At 37.6% G+C, this 16,469-nt stretch overlaps 2 protein-coding genes across 2 annotated transcripts in view; both read left to right on the top strand.

Moving 5' to 3' along the window:
* The first annotated feature begins 4,953 nt into the window (after window positions 1-4,953).
* LOC108570285 lies at window positions 4,954-7,772 on the top strand. Its single transcript, XM_017932121.1, has 5 exons — window positions 4,954-5,092; window positions 5,319-5,432; window positions 5,744-5,869; window positions 5,953-6,063; window positions 7,704-7,772. Exons 1-5 carry the CDS (start codon window positions 4,980-4,982, stop codon window positions 7,705-7,707), a joined length of 468 nt encoding a protein of 155 aa, XP_017787610.1. The 5' UTR covers window positions 4,954-4,979; the 3' UTR covers window positions 7,708-7,772.
* A 972-nt stretch (window positions 7,773-8,744) lies between these two features.
* The window catches only part of LOC108570243 (protein son of sevenless), an 8,181-nt gene continuing 456 nt past the window's right edge, over window positions 8,745-16,469 (top strand). Inside the window, exons 1-20 of the mRNA XM_017932060.1 lie at window positions 8,745-9,220; window positions 10,018-10,281; window positions 10,368-10,451; window positions 10,580-10,660; window positions 10,767-10,916; window positions 10,990-11,198; window positions 11,270-11,453; window positions 11,539-11,785; window positions 11,874-12,098; window positions 12,175-12,538; window positions 12,622-12,814; window positions 12,890-13,126; window positions 13,199-13,354; window positions 13,423-13,605; window positions 13,684-13,801; window positions 13,874-14,163; window positions 14,238-14,466; window positions 14,619-14,944; window positions 15,022-15,277; window positions 15,398-15,484. Coding sequence (XP_017787549.1) covers window positions 9,113-9,220; window positions 10,018-10,281; window positions 10,368-10,451; window positions 10,580-10,660; window positions 10,767-10,916; window positions 10,990-11,198; window positions 11,270-11,453; window positions 11,539-11,785; window positions 11,874-12,098; window positions 12,175-12,538; window positions 12,622-12,814; window positions 12,890-13,126; window positions 13,199-13,354; window positions 13,423-13,605; window positions 13,684-13,801; window positions 13,874-14,163; window positions 14,238-14,466; window positions 14,619-14,944; window positions 15,022-15,277; window positions 15,398-15,484 — 3,991 coding nt within the window. The 5' untranslated portion in view covers window positions 8,745-9,112. The remainder of the gene's footprint in view (window positions 9,221-10,017; window positions 10,282-10,367; window positions 10,452-10,579; window positions 10,661-10,766; window positions 10,917-10,989; window positions 11,199-11,269; window positions 11,454-11,538; window positions 11,786-11,873; window positions 12,099-12,174; window positions 12,539-12,621; window positions 12,815-12,889; window positions 13,127-13,198; window positions 13,355-13,422; window positions 13,606-13,683; window positions 13,802-13,873; window positions 14,164-14,237; window positions 14,467-14,618; window positions 14,945-15,021; window positions 15,278-15,397; window positions 15,485-16,469) is intronic.

The raw sequence follows: 16,469 nt of genomic DNA, 5'->3' as shown, positions 1-16,469 counted from the left end.
TTTTATAAAAAATTGCACATAAATCCTGCACATAATCAATTTTGCCTTTGTTTCGTGTTATTTCCAAATAGTCGTATTCAGGAAAATGTCCAAAACAAAATTTTTGTAATTTTTCGACATCAAATGAAAGAAGCGCGATGGCACTTTTGGATTGGGAAACAACAAAGACCCGTGGCATTCAAACGGTTAACTTCTTGCTCGCGAGCAAATTTCCCCTCCCGAGGTTCCGCCACTATGCGACTGAGTTGATCACGCTCGAGTTGCGGCGCGGCGGGAGGACGCCAGCGATAGTTTTTTGGTACGAACACGCAGAATGTGTAATATAAACAAAAGGCAGTCGGTGGAGTTGCGGTGGTAGGACTCCTTCTCGCGTCCTCCCGCCGCGACGCAACTCGAGCGAGATCATCTAAGTCGCATAGTGGGGCAACCTCGGGAGGAGAAATTTGCTCGTGAGCAAGAAGATAAGCAGCTGTAAGAAATGCGATATTTCGGCGGCGAAGTGGTGGCCTGGACTTTGTCACCCAGGAAGAGAAAGCGCGCGGGTACCTGAGGGTGCCATAAACTAAGCCCTTTTTCCCCGGAAAGTCCAACGAGGGGGCTCCAACGGTTTTTCGGAGCAACGCGGGATACGACGCGGAGAGGAGCACTTAGCAGTCGCTTAGAACTATACTTTAATACATTTCTGGTTAATACCCTATCCTGTGTTAAATTTACTCAAGTTGTGTTTTAATTAATTAATAGGTTCGCGCAGGTTTGTATTCTTTAAGTGGAAATTTAAAAATTCTAAATTTAATACACTTTGATTAATTAATCGGAAGGTAAGTATCAAAATAGAAAAGAGGGGTACAAAAATATTTTTTTGTTTCCTTAGTTATACATACTTTTTTTCGCAGCAAGTACAGTAGTGCACACATAAGTGTACGCTTAAGTGGGGAGGTGACTTCTGCGAATTGAACTAAAGAAAAGAGAGGAGATGTGTCCAGGAGTCGATATCGAATTACTTTGTTTCACTCGGCACGCTCCAACTCCACTCCGATGTCTCATTTCCAAGAATTGGTGGGGATAGCGACGGACGCTTAAGTGTGCAAAAATGCGAACGCTTATGTGTGCACTACTGTAGTACGTACCCTAATCTAAACGCGTCTTGAAACGTACACTCGCGAACCACACTACGATGATTATCGTCAGCAGCTAAACTTTCCTATTTTCTACAATCATCGAGCGCACGAGCTGCAGCACGAGAATGCCACGGGAAGTTCCGAGGTGGAAGGAAGCGAATCGAAACGAAACGGTAGGAGATTGCAGTGTCTCGTTTGATCCACGTCCCCGTCGACATGGTCGCTGGCATTCGTGCACGGTAGTTCATCCGTGGCGAGCATGATTGGCGAACGTGCCTCGACAGATATGACATTATTTCATAAATACGCACACATACGCCGCGTGGGTGGAGAGAATTTCGCAAGCGTAAGCCAGATGTCTACAACTGCGCAGTAGAAGACGAGCGGTATCGATACGTTACGTGTTCCGCCGGAGGAACGGGCCTCCAAAGTTGCACAATTCTTTATTTCCGATTAGCTTTGGCTCGCGTGCTACGTAAAAGGAACGATTTCGTGTGCAAAAAGAAAGAAAAAAGAAAATGTCCACGTCGATATCTGTTCTGCATACGCCCTCCGAAGAGGGAATTTGTTTTTCCTCCAGTTGCCGCCCCCATTCTTGAGTGGACGACCATGAGGCAGATCAGCGTCCCCGGTGGTATTTCTCTTCACGTGTATCTTTGTGACATTTTTAACCCTTTGACCGATGGATAGTCGAAAGTAAAGCGCTACCGAGTTGCAAGATTGATAGCTAACCCTTTCAACGTTATGAATTTTGAAAAATTTTAGTCAAAAGTGAAGCTGCTGTATGCGATTGAGTTATGAGATCAACAATTAACCCTTTCAGCACTACGGACAGATATGTGAGTTTCGTAAAATTTTAGTCGAAAGTAGAGAAAGTTACAATGTTAATATTTAACCCTTTCAACGCTATGAATCTGTATATGAATTTTGAAAAATTGTTCACTATGCACTGTGAACACATTTGTGTGCCCCATGTGCTGTAATTATCCTAAAGATGTCTAAAAAGTGGAAAGTTATTCAGCCTATTTAGAAAGAGTTAATATACCGGGTGAACTGCCTAACACGATCACCTTAGATCGTTCTCATTTTAGTGAACCTATCGAAATTCTTTTTGTGTCGCATATAATTACAGTACATTTGTTTCGAAGTTACCAAGGCCACCACCAACTTCTTACAGATAAACTTATAACTTTTTTACGCTCATCTTTCACTGAATGCTGAGATAATTTCTCAAGGACTCGATGAAGCCTCTTTGAACTACTAATTCTGGCTGATCCTATAGAAGCAAATGACACGTACCTAAAAATTCTTCCTGAATAATCTCTAAAGATCGGAATCAATCTGTAATACAAAAGAAGCCACAACTAACATTTACACTGATGTAACAACTCATCAATTCTTGCTTGCTCGTTTTGCAATGCTTAATCTAAAGAAACCGGCGAAAAACTTGCACGAAAAGTACACCAAGCGTTATCTGTATTCCGAAGCAAGTACATTTCGATTACAATTTCACAAATGTTACATTCGGAGGAAAGATCGACCGCAGTGACGCGTGTCCGATCGAGGTCGTTCTTCAGAGAATCCCCCCTGTATATATCTTAGTGTGCACGTTTAACCGCCATTATCGTCGGATATCCGCCTTAATTACACCCGCTATCATTCTCACGGTCATCTTTTCGCAAGGTCAAAAGTTTACTCTTCCGTTCCCCCTAGCGTTTATTGGCTCCTATCAAGAACGTTACGATTGTCAAAGTTATTCTGTAAGTTGCGTGAAATTTCCGTTTGAAAGCTTCCAAGGAGTTGAAAAGTTTGCGTAGAATTATGTTCATTATTCTCCTCTTCGCTGTTCTGAATTTTATTTTGGATTTTACTTGAAAAATTTAGAAGACTACTATTCGACCCCAATTTTCATTCTACTCGTTGTGAAACAGTTTCAAGAAGACGTTAACCGGAAACTCGTCCATAATAATCCCGAAGATCGTGGAAAACCCGCTACAGAAATCAGAGGAATCCACAACGAACAGATTACACGAATCGATTAGATTCGAATGACGAAATGCAACGTTGTAATTAAATCATATACTTTATCCAAGATTTTTATCCCCACTCTGGAGTTTATCTTGATTTGACCAATGTGAGCGCTTGAAATTTCAGCATTTTCTCAAATACAACGCCACGTATGCGATATTACATATTAGGGATTTACATTGCTAGAAATATTACAATATTCCCCGATTGTTTCTATATTGCTATTTTTAAATTATCAAAACTATATTCTTCAACGAATCCATTCTTCTTTTACTCGTCATTCACTCGTAAATCCTTAAATACAATTTTTACTTCCGACGTATTTTAAAATACGTTCGATAAATTGTATCGTTATTACTTATTCGACGACACACCACAGATATCTGTTCGAAGTAATGCAATATTTCCCCCAATTTCCCAACAGTTTTCCGCGTGTTTACCTTCGCGTGGAGCAGAGTGTAGTAGGCAAAAATTGTTCTGCACGCGTGCAAAGATAGCCAGTGAAACGTGGATGACGAAACTGGCGAACTAGTTACGCTCTAACCGTTCGTTCGCGTGTATCAAACATTTCATACTTCCCATAAAACCTTCACGTGCATCGCGTGCAACCCGTTGCGAAAAATTCAAAAGCGAGAAAAAATGACGATTATCGAGGCAAGTAAGCGTTTTCTTCCTGACGCATGTCAGCCGATAGCCTGTCAATTCTAAAGTAATGATCCAATGATGAAAGAAACGACGCAGTATAGAAAGCCTATTCCAGTTTCTACTTCCGCAATTACGTGCATCGTTTTTACGAAATAAAACGTGAAAAAAAAAGGAATAATCCATCGAAATCAGATACGAACAATTTAACTGAAATTTTCATCGATCATCGTCCAACTTTTTCCAAATCAAGAATATCGTTTCTGGATCATGATAAAACATCGGTAGCGTTCGATAACTTAAAAACGAGAAAAATAATCCTGTAACGCGTGACCGTCAACTTTGTTCACGCACATCGGTCATTCATGACGATCGAATATCAACTTTTGTGCCTCCACGTAGTGGCGAAATTACAAAAATAACCACATTCTATCTGTGAACATTTGACACGCTTAAATTATCGATCCTCGTATAAATAAACCCTGAAGAGGACCGAAATAAGTCGCAATCTAATCGGAACAACATTAACCACGCTTCTTCTTGTATGCAAATTTCCAAAAAAATGTTTGGCGAATTCGAAGGAGCGAGAGTCCGGTGAAAAATTGTCGCGACAGCCTATTGCTCTTTCAGATACTCTCTCGTATGTACGCAATTGTTCGATCCTTACAAAATCATCGACGCTTCAAGTTACAGACTTTCCGATGACTTTTTATCGAGTTGTCAATTAAGAGAAAAGAAAGAAAGAAACGAAGGGGAATAACAGAAACGTCCAAGTTGATTAACCCATTGTTTCAGTTTCACTCACGTGATCCCACTTGAGAGTGATATTAGAGAAAGTGGGAACAATGGAACGAAATTTTACGGAAAATCGTTAAATTGATAGATAATTTATCGTGTGAACGGCGAAAGAAACGTGTCACGAGACGATAACCACGAAAGGGGGTGTAAGTAAAAGCAGCGTCAATGGCTTTTCAAGTAGAGGGGGGATGTTCCTCAAACAAGAATATATACGCGCACCAGAGACGAGTATCGTTACAGTTTCACTCAGAAGCAAACGAACCAGACGACCTGTGACTGATTTCATTTCCAAGACTTGTGGAAAAGCTCTCTTGAAAAGTTCGTCGTGTTCTGTTGTACCAAGTTCTTTCAGTTTTTCCTTGTTTATTCTTTTATATCGCTTCGACGTGAAACATGAACGGTATCGTGGAGAGAAACGCTTCCGGTAAATCCTGGATGGCAATAGCGATGGTGTTCTGGCTGTTTCATCTGACTGGAATAGTGACTGCACAGCCTGGATACGATAGGTGAATATTATTTCTTCCTTACTGTGTTTCTGAGGGTACCTCTCAATTGGTGCTTATTTGTAATTAAGTTGAAATTACGTTTGAAAATGTAAGTGTTTAGCTGTTTCTGAGAGTGTTTCAGATGAATCCACTTTAAGTGTTACGAAAGAAAATAGTTATGTTAACTTTGGAGAAAGTGATAATTCTATCGAATATTGTGAAAATAGTAGCATACTTTTTGTCATAGATTAACAAATGACAACACAATTGGCATATACGACTCTTTGCTAAGTTTCGCAAAAGTGGGGCAGAACGATGTCGCAGGACAAGTGAACGAAGAAATATCTGGGACGATTAAAGAGTGAGTAGCCATTACAATTTTAACGATTCCACCACCGAAAGAAAAAAAAGTTATAATTTCCATTGAACAAGAACGATATCTAATCTTCTAATTAAAAACTTGAATTACTCTGTCCAATCAGAATTGTTTAAGCATCATTCTGAATAAAAACATTATCCTCGATAAAATGACTATTACCACCGCAACAAACCAACACACTTGTAATATTACTAATTACAAATCTCCGTTTCAATGATAAAGATATTTCGCAAAAAGATTGACTCTATCCGAGTACCACAGTTCTTTTAACAAATTTTGTATCTCACTCGCAGACGGCATAAACGGTTATCGGACCAAAGGCGAGCAGAACTAGAGACCCTGATGGCTCTGTCGAAAATGACGGGGAAAATGGTGAACGTGATGAGGGGAGGTCGTCAACTGCAAGAAGCAACTCGATCGTGAGTAGAAATCGCCCATTCGTCGTAAATGCAAATCACTTCTTGACAACATCTCTAATCTTTCGTCTATCTTCTTCCATCAGCGGTCGAAAGAAGCGATCAGTCTTCGATCTAAACGTGAAGAATCTGCAGAAACTCTTCCGTCTGTCTGCCAAACTAGGCTACAAGGGAACCGCGGAGTATCCTGTCGTTAGGTAAGCAACGTTAATTACGTATCACTTAATTACTATATCTTCGTTGATATTAAGGAGACGGTAGACTTTGAAGATAGATACTGCTACGTGATAAACGTAGATAGTTTGACAATGAGAACCTCTTTGCAATGAAATCGAAACTGCGTTCGTCAGAAAGTCGTTAACCTGATCGAGAATTTCGATATACGCCTTTGGAAATTGCTTTTCTGTAGAGATTCCTGATCTTCCGATTCAACGGCGTCTTCCTAAAAAGGATATATAGATAATTATCATCTACAGATCTTTCTCGAACGCGTTAAACTTCTAAATAGTAAAATAGAGCAGAATTCTCTATCTATAGTCTCGTCCTCAGTTCACGCACTTTATCTAATTCAAGCGGATGGAAACTGCTGAATCGAGAGTTTCTAAGGCTCGAGCTTGAAAAAAATCTTGCCAAGAAACGAACTGCGCCACGAGACTGATTTTTTTTGCTCTCTTCTTGTTCTTCTGCCGCCTTGATAAGATCACATTCACGTATTCGAAATTCGTGATGCGAGCGCGCTTGCATGTGTAACGAAAGAATCGTAAACGTGATGTAAGACGAGCGTAATGTTAGTCCAGATAAATCCTTGTCGAACCGAGACGAACTCGCGCCATCTTATCTGCCTATGGATATGTCGCAATTATCCGATTCGCATCAGAAATAATTTGACGATAGCGTGTCTAATAATTGGCGATATTTAGCCGGCACGCGAAACGTATTTCTCTCCTTCATAATTCATCCCCTTCCTTTTTTTAGAGTCGTTCGACTACCTCAGTTACGCAAAGACCTTATCTGAATCCGAAGCTGATGGGGTGAAGTTCAAGTACTGATCCTCTGAAGTATTTCATACTCTCGTTTAATATTCTTGCCTGGAATTTTTTCAAGTCGTTTTCAACAATCTATTTCGTCTCACGTTTACTTCGATGAATCGTTCCTGGTGTCCAGATATCTCGTGATTACCCATGACAATAGATTTGAGGTTAACCTTTATTGAAAAATGCCGATTTTTATAATTTCGTAACGAGTCAACTCGGTGACTGAATGTTGTACAATTAAATGTTTAAAATTGCAATTCTACTGTAAATTACATGTTTGATACTTATTTTGTTCGACGAGAACAGGTTAATTTCACGATGACTCATAATGGCTGCTGATGTCTCTGTTCATTGGTCGAGGGTTGATTTCATTCTCTCGTTTGGTTACACGTTGAACGGTCTGAAAATATTCGAAACGTTGAACGATACATCTAAATTTCATTGAGAAAATTCAGCGTATATGTTTTAGCGTTGGTACAGTAAAATTTATAGCAAATCCCGTGAGATAAACTTGATGACCCGATATCTTTGTAGTATTAGATACGGTCAAATACTACAGACCTACTTGCAGTCACTGGCTTGTCTTTTCATTGATATTTAAAGTACGCGACGTCCTCGATAACATCGCAGAATCGAGAGAACGAAATGTAAATTGTTGTTTGTATTGATTGTGCGAGCTAGGCGAAAAAATAACACTCGTTGTCTATGTCATCGGAGACATGGCGGAAATTTTGAATTTTTTTTTTTCGTCACGAATATTATTGACAATTGTCGTTAAACGATGTATTTCTTTCTGTTTGCAGTTGAAACTTCAGAACAATGAAGAGAACATTGGCGTAAACTCACTTATACACGGTGGTACACTGAATCGTAAAAAAGGATGACCCTGGCAAATAAAGAAATTTTATGCAACGATTCGTCACTGGGTACTATCGACGAATCACACGAATTAGGCGTCTCATTAGAAACCACCACCTCCTGTGCACTCTATTGGAATTATATAAATTCCAGCTATTTAACTTATTTATTCATTGTAATGACACATTGTTACAAGCACTTCTGTAAGATATTTCATAGTATTCTTTTTGTACTTTGAGAATAAATTTGTATAATATAACCAATTTTCACCTTGTTCACTTATTCCTTTTCACGATTTAAAAAAAGAACGTACATACTAACGAGAAAGTAAAAAAAATTACTAAAATAAGGTGTGTTAATTAATACTGTAATTACCAATTTTATTTCCCCTTCTCCTTTTTTTGAGTAAACTACAATTACACGACGTAAAACACTTAGTGACGCACATTTCGTAATTTCAAATAATGAAACGACCGTTAATGATCGCATTGCTGCCATCTAGTGACAGTTACCTAAAGTGCGTATAACATGTAATGATCAAACTACTAAATATTTCATGTATTGTAAATTATGTAACACTGTTATTGTTATGTACAAAATTCAAAAGACACAATACTCTGTGATACATAAAATTTACATTACTGCTTCTCTGAAATTTTTATTCTTTAAACTCGAACTACCAAAGTAGTCACATCCACTACGTATAAGCTTCACTTTCTTATACTGACCTATGATTTGAAATTTCAGTGATTTCGAGCTTCGGAAACCTTTTCCTTTCGAACAATTGAAACTCACAACAAGTACACAAGTTTATTCGAACGAAATATTACACGAACCGAACCTGTTACTCTTCACGAGTAATTCTCAAACGAATTTTAAAAACTTCTTGAACTGGTATCGATCGGCCAGCCTCGAGATATCTCGAACTCGCAGAATCTCGTCAGGACGGTACTATCGCATTTATCGATCGATGCGAGTCGCGCAATGGTATCCTTTGATAGTAGTGGTGCTCGCACTAGGTTCTGACAAAAATTCGAGTAAAAGGGCGTGTAAAATGCACAAACGGCATAACTCGGGGACTCTCGGGTTGGCCTCGGAGATGCTGCGAATAGTAATAAGCGGAAGAAGCGTCCGGATCCCAGGGGACTATCACCGAGTGGCTTAGCTGTCGCATTACCCACAGAGATGTCTGCGCCCTGAAAAACGGACTGACGGACAGACAGACGTCTCTGTCAAGTTTTTGTGATTCCCGTCGAAATGCTGTTTGTAAAATTCGGGAACTCTCCGGAGCGTGTTCTCTAGCTAGTGCGCGTTATTCTGTCGGGTGCGTGATAGCCTGTACCAGTACGTGGAGATGTTTTCGTCGCCGGCGTCAGTGGTGGGCGAGCCGTCAGGCTACGACTTTCAGAAAGAGGAGAACGCCGCCAAGTGGAAGGGAGTGTTTGTCAACTCCCTACGCAAGGTATTCTCTCTTCTTCGAATCTCCTTCTCCCGAATTTGTACAAGCCCCATTTCACTCTGCTTTGATATCGTCGATCGTCTCTCGTCTATTCGTTCTATTGTCATTGTCGCGCGATATGCGTGCCAACATTTAATGCTCTTTCAGGTTCCACCAAGTTTGTTGTGTCTCAGCTGCTTAATACATAACGTTCGATCTCGGAGTATTTTTTTTATTGTTACGTCTCATTATACATTGAAATCGATATGAAATAAATGTTTTAAATACTATACACTGCATGTTGTTCCTTTAATGGCACAAAACACTTTGTATTTGTAATTGAATAAAGGAATACACTGTCTTGTGATACATTTGATCATTTTACTCTATTATGTAAACAAATAAAAAACAGTACTTGTAGTATGTTTTTTTTTAAGTAAAAGATTTTCTAGTTGAATTATTAATTGACAATAAAGTATTTTGTACTTGTACTTTCATCGCTCTTTTCTTTAATTACTTTATGTTTTCTGAAATATGTACTTGCTTAAACATTGTAACAGTTTCTATGTAAAGAGGAATGTAATTAATTAAGTATATTACACATATAATTGAAAAATGAAATAAAATTCTCTAATAATTTAATTACCTGATGATAAAATTTTTTAATTGATTCTAATTTATATGTATTATAATAAAATGTACTTTGCATGACAATTGTCAAATGAACAATTCTAATTAATAAATAACATATCTATATTCCATGATATGTTGTTTTCTTAGTATTACCCATTATTTTTTAATGAATAATTAATGTGAAATAGGTATTGGAGCAAGTACATCCTAGTCTTGAAGCACGTCAAGATGCCTTAGACTATGTTGAGAGTTTAATCTTAAGGCTTTTGGGAATGCTTTGTGGTCATCCTCCTCCACATACACCTCAAGATGTAGAAGAAAGAGTAAGGCGTACATTTCCTACTCCCATCGACAGATGGGCACTTAGAGATGCAAGAGATGCCTTAGAAAAAGGAAAAAAGAAATCACCACTAGTTCTTCCAGTTGACAAAATTCATCAACTATTGCAAAAAGTAATAATAATAAACTCATTTGATTTAATTTGTATTACTATCTACTTATTGATAAATATAATAATCACATATTTTGAAATTAACAGGAAGTATTACAACAGAAAATTGATTCACAAGTTAGTCTTTTTGTGGTAGGAGTCTTGGAATATATTTCTGCAGATATTTTGAAGGTTGGTAAAATTTACTATTGTTTATTTTCGATATTATTATCATCAACATTTTATTTTATTAACTACTTTCTTGTGTATTATTCATCAAAACTAATTCCTCAAAATGTTTAAGACTATTTTCTTTTCAGCTAGCTGGAAACTATGTCAAGAACATACGCCATGTGGAGATATCTTGTGAAGATATAAGGGTCGCGATGTATGCAGATATGGTAATGTTGTTTTCAAAATGCACAATATTTGTACTATATTCTTGTAGTACATGTACCAATAATTACGGAATAAACGCTAAATAACTAATTAGTAACTTATTAATAGGTATTAATGGACTTGTTTTATCAAGATGATTATGCAGAGGGCCCACAAAGTGGTTTAGGTGCAGTGGTTTCTCAAACTTATGAAGAGTCTGTTCGGGATCTCATACACGATGAACGACATTATTTACGTGATCTCCATATGATCATTAAGGTAAAATAATTTATTAATTGATGTAATGTACTATTAATTTAAAGAGACTAAAGTTATCTCGTTTTTCAAATAGGTATTTCGGGAAGAAATTGCGAAGTTAGCACAAGATAGAACTGAAATTGAAACACTTTTCAGTAATATTATGGATATTTATGAAGTTACTGTAACACTACTTGGTAGTTTAGAAGATATAATGGAAATTACAGAAGAAAAGCAAACGCCTACAGTTGGCTCATGTTTTGAAGAACTTGCAGAAGCAGCAGAATTTGATGTTTATACAAGGTAAGTGGAAAATTATTAAATAATTGTATGATAATTATCGAAATTATAAATTATTGAAATTCTAATACTAGGTATGCAAAAGACATTAATAGTTCAGCTAGTCGAGAAGTTTTAACAAATTTATTGTCAAGGCCTGAAGCTAATGCTGCATTAAGAGCAGCAGGGCATGGTTTTAAAGAAGCTGTCAAATATTATTTGCCAAAACTTTTGTTACAACCAATATGGCATTGTTTTTTGTACTTTGACTATATAAAGGTATGTTTTAAGTAATTTTATATCTGTTCATTATTCTGATAATAGGGCATATACCATTCTGATGACTGAATAATATTTTGCCTAGGTATTGCAGAAACGTACACCAAATATAGAAGATGGTGAAACTTTGGAACAAGTACAAGGTCTTTTAAGACCACTGCAGATGGAATTATTACAATCTATGGCGAGTCTTCCAAAAAAAGATACAGGCCTGCGAATGCAGAGTAGAGCGAGGCGGCAAGCAGCGCTAGAAAAAACTAGTGAATTACAAAAAACTGTTGATGGTTGGGATCAAAGGGATGTTGGACAATGTTGTAATGAATTTATACGTGGTACGAAAAATAAATATCATTTCTTAATTATTTTTCGATTAATGTTATGTAAAAGTATAATTTCATTATTATATTCTATTATGTGTAGAGGATATGCTGGGAAAAGTAAGTAATGGAAGGAGGCTAACAGAACGAAGAGCTCTCCTTTTCGATGGTTTATTGGTTCTTTGTAAACCGAGTGGTGGCAAAAGAGTTAGCGTTACCGCTGCAGCGGCTGGTGTTGTGGGTCATCCACCTCACCAGGGCGAGCTGCGTTTAAAGGAAAGATTTTTTATTAGGAAAGTTGATATTATCGATAAGGAGGATACTGAGGGTAAATTTCAAAGAAACTATAATCTTAAAATTAAACATTTAAATTATCTTATTAAAGGAAAATAATTTTTTTCCAGAATTAAAAAATGCCTTTGAAATTGCACCAAGGGACCACCCTAATGTTATTCTTGTTGCCAAATCCGTCGAAGATAAAAACAGTTGGATGGCGGATCTAGTAATGTTGAATACAAAGAGTATGTTAGAAAGAACTTTGGACAGTATCCTTTTGGACGAAGAAAGAAAGCATCCCTTAAGGTTACCTCCACCACATTTATATAAATTTGCCGAACAGGATAGCCCAGAAAATATTGTTTTGGAAGCCAGAGAAAATGGTGGTGTTCCATTAATTAAGGGCGCAACTTTGGTTAAATTGGTAGAAAGATTAACTTATCATATATATGCTGACCCAGCTTTTGTACGAACATTCCTTACTACTTATAGGTGCGTGAACGTACACAGTTGAAACTTGTCTATTAATTAAAATTTAATTGTGACATATAAATTTTTATTTCCTTTCTTTGTAGGAGTTTTTGCTCACCTCAGGAACTATTGACTTTGTTGATCGAAAGATTTGACATACCAGATCCTTCGTTAGTTTATGGTGAGGAGGAAAAATCTTCTGGTTGTAAAACAACCGCGAGGGAAGATTGGAAAAGATACAGAAAAGAATTCTGTCAACCTGTACAATTCAGAGTTTTAAATGTTTTAAGACACTGGGTTTGTAGTATTTTAATATATCGAATTTAGCTTAAGGTGATTTTTCAAAACTCATTCAAATCTTTCTCGAACCAGGTTGATCATCATTTTTATGATTTCGAACGTGATAGAAGTCTTTTGGAAGGATTGCAATCGTTTCTAGACACAGTGAGTGGAAAATCGATGCGAAAATGGGTGGATTCTGTAATAAAAATTGTGCAAAGAAAATGTGAACCCTCGGAACAACGACCTATAACGTTTAGTTTCGAACGATCTCCACCACCTATTGAGTGGCACTTAAAAGTTCCTGAAGAAGAATGGGGAATATTAACGGTAATATATTATGAACACAATTAATACTAGTTGCATTATATGGACAGTTAAATAATTTTCTAATAATTACAGTTACATCCAATTGAATTAGCGAGACAACTAACTCTATTAGAGTTTGAATTGTACAGAACTGTAAAGCCTTCAGAATTAGTAGGGTCAGTATGGACTAAGAAAGATAAAGAAAAGACATCTCCAAACTTACTAAAAATGATAAAGCATACAACAAACGTAAGTTACATTTTGTAATACTTCATCCAAATTTATTTTTTGTAAAAAAAATCTTTTTTATTCTACAGTTTACACGGTGGCTTGAGAAAACTATAGTGGAAGCTGAAAATTTAGAGGAGAGAGTAGCAATTGTGTCGCGAGCAATTGAAATTATGATGGTGCTTCAAGATCTTAATAACTTTAATGGTGTACTAGCAATTGTTAGCGCAATGGGATCTGCATCTGTGTTTAGGTTAAAATTTACTTTTCAAGTATGTCTTTTTATTATTTCATATTTTGGATTAATTCAAACGAAACAAGTGACATAAAATGGCTCATTTTATTTATAGCAAATTCCGGCACGATTGGAAAAAGCTCTCGAAGAAGCACGAGAATTAAATAATGGTCACTTTCGAAAATATCAAGAAAAATTACGATCTATTAATCCACCTTGTGTACCATTTTTTGGTAAATAATAATAATAGAAAAACCATTATTTTGCAACTAAAATAAGTATTCATTGATCTTTTTTTTTTTTAGGCATGTACCTGACCAATATTCTACACATTGAAGAAGGAAATCCGGATTATCTACGGGGAAGTCCGGAACTTATAAATTTTAGCAAAAGGCGGAAAGTGGCGGAAATAACAGGAGAGATTCAGCAGTACCAAAATCAACCTTATTGTCTTTCCGTGGAGACTAGGATAAGACATTTTATTGAAAATTTGTCGCCCTTTGATCCTAATATGAAAGAGGCGGATATAAGCAATTATTTGTACAATAAAAGCTTAGAAGTAGAACCCAGAGGGTGTAGGCAACCACCTAGAGTAGTAAGTTCTGTTCGAACTATTATAAACTACATGTATAATCACATCGCTTCTACTAGTTGTTATTATTCTTGTAGCCCCGTAAATGGCCAGACTTGAATTTAAAGTCACCGGGCATTAAAGCTAGAAGTTTGAGCGGCAAGTTGCCAGCCCCATTGCAAGCTGTAGCCTCTAGTGTAAGATTACACGATCCTCCTCCGGAAGCGCCGCCACCAGAATTACCGGAAACTCCTCCGCATCACACTTCACACATCACAATTTCTCACGTAGGGGACCACAGTGTCTTTGCACCTGTTCTGTTAGGAGGTTCGTGTACTGTAATATTGATTCAAGCATGTAGTTGTGGGCTGCTTTTTCAGAATTCTTATTTCGTTCAAACAATGGAAAGGAGAACTACTTTTTATTTCGTTGCGTAGTGTGCTTGGATAGGTAGTAGATGTACTTTGCTGTTAATACAGGTACAGCTCAACCTCCAGGTTCACCAGGTCCTCTCAGCATGACGGGACTCTCAATCAGCTCGCCAGGTAGCAGTCCACAATTGGGATCGCCTGGACATTTACCTGTCCCGCATCATCAACCGCAGAATAGTCACTTTGGCTTTAATTCTGGTACTATTGGTGTGATGGGAGCTTTAACTGGTATGCCATCATCAGGTGGAAGTCCTGGTGCTGCTCTGCCACCTCCACCATCTCCTAGCCACGTACCTCTCAATCAACCTCCGCCCCCTTTGCCACCTAGATCTCATAGGAAACGAGAGAGTTCCATAAGCGAGTCACCGCAACAGGTAAGTTTAGTTGGTGAATTTTTTGTTCTATTAAATTATGTCATTTTTAACATCGTATGATTTGTATTATTTCGTAGGCGAGACAAGCCCCAAATGCACCGATACTTCCTCCACGGGATGGTACGTCTCCACCACCATTACCGCCACGAAGAGATTTGCCTCCGGTAACGTTACCGCCTCGCCTTCCTACGACGTTCAACCCAAGTTGTTCGGCGCTACTCGCCAGGCGAAATTCCACACTGGAGAGCACATGTTCGAGTGCCGTTTATCCACGAAGACACATGTCTTTCAATGGGCCCAGTCCTACGAAACTTCCACCTACGCAACCTAATGGTAAAAATATAAATATCGAAGAATCAATTGTTCCATCGTAAAATTGAAAATTCAAGAAATATTAAGAAATGTTTTTTTAACACTTTGTATATCTTTAAGTATATTTGTATTGTTTTTTAGGATCGGTAACACCAAGATTACCGCCAAAACCGTTGCCAGGACGTCCACCAACCACCATGTTTAATTTCAATGCTCCTCCTGGATCTAGTTAAGTGTTACATCTTCCTACCTCTTACCTAAATTAAAACGCATCTATTGGAAATCGAGATTTAGTCCACTCAGGAGGATTAGTCGAGTCGGATGTTTTGCCTGTCCGGTATGACTGACATTGTGAAATTGACACTTGTTATTGCGTAACATTTTCACAGGAGGCTTCGTTGGAGCACAGGATTTTATTCGAGGCTTCGTATTAACACGATTACCGTGACTCCTTGACCGAGCACACGAAGCATAATCGGTAAACGCATTAATACATATAATTCAACGAAAACTTTCTCGCGGCGCGGCTCATACGTGATGAGATGCTGTTACATTCCTTTTTACGATTTGTCTTTTTAACACGTGTGACACTAATTTTTATTGAAAGTTTATTTTTCGAGAGGATATAGAATGTTTTATCGCATATAGTATATTTTTAGAGGGTTTTTTTTACCAAGCGAATATATAATCAGTAAATATAAGGCTTTATATCCTGTTCGATTGAATGAACTCAGTTGAAGCTGTTTATCTTAAACGATATCCAAAGAAAATGAAATCTGTACAGATCGCCTAACCAGCAAAAGCGTATCAATCTCCGTTATTCAGATCTACGAAATATTTTTATAAATTGACAAACTCGAGAAGTGTTTCCTTGATAATTTTGCATGTTTGAGTCTGGTATCGCGGCATAATACGTATTAGTTTTAACAGACAAGGAAAGGGTAAAACTGTTTCTGCAAAATAACCTAACTGCGGACAGTTCGTTCTAAAAAAAAAAATATGGAAAGAAATTTGCCTAACTTTTGCGAATCACACGTACACACATACATACACACTGCATTAGTAGTAACAGCACTATGTCGCAAAAAGTATAACGATGTAACACATTTTTTGCTACGAGATTCCCTAAAAAAAGAAACAAAAATTATCTACATAATTTTAGCACAAAAGCAATAATATTACGAGAGTATATCTTACTGTATGACGGACTGCT

This window comes from Habropoda laboriosa, unplaced genomic scaffold (assembly GCF_001263275.1).
Source record: "Habropoda laboriosa isolate 0110345459 unplaced genomic scaffold, ASM126327v1 scaffold81, whole genome shotgun sequence".
Taxonomy (NCBI): Eukaryota; Metazoa; Arthropoda; class Insecta; order Hymenoptera; family Apidae; genus Habropoda; species Habropoda laboriosa.
This window is presented reverse-complemented; position numbering and strand designations above follow the sequence as displayed.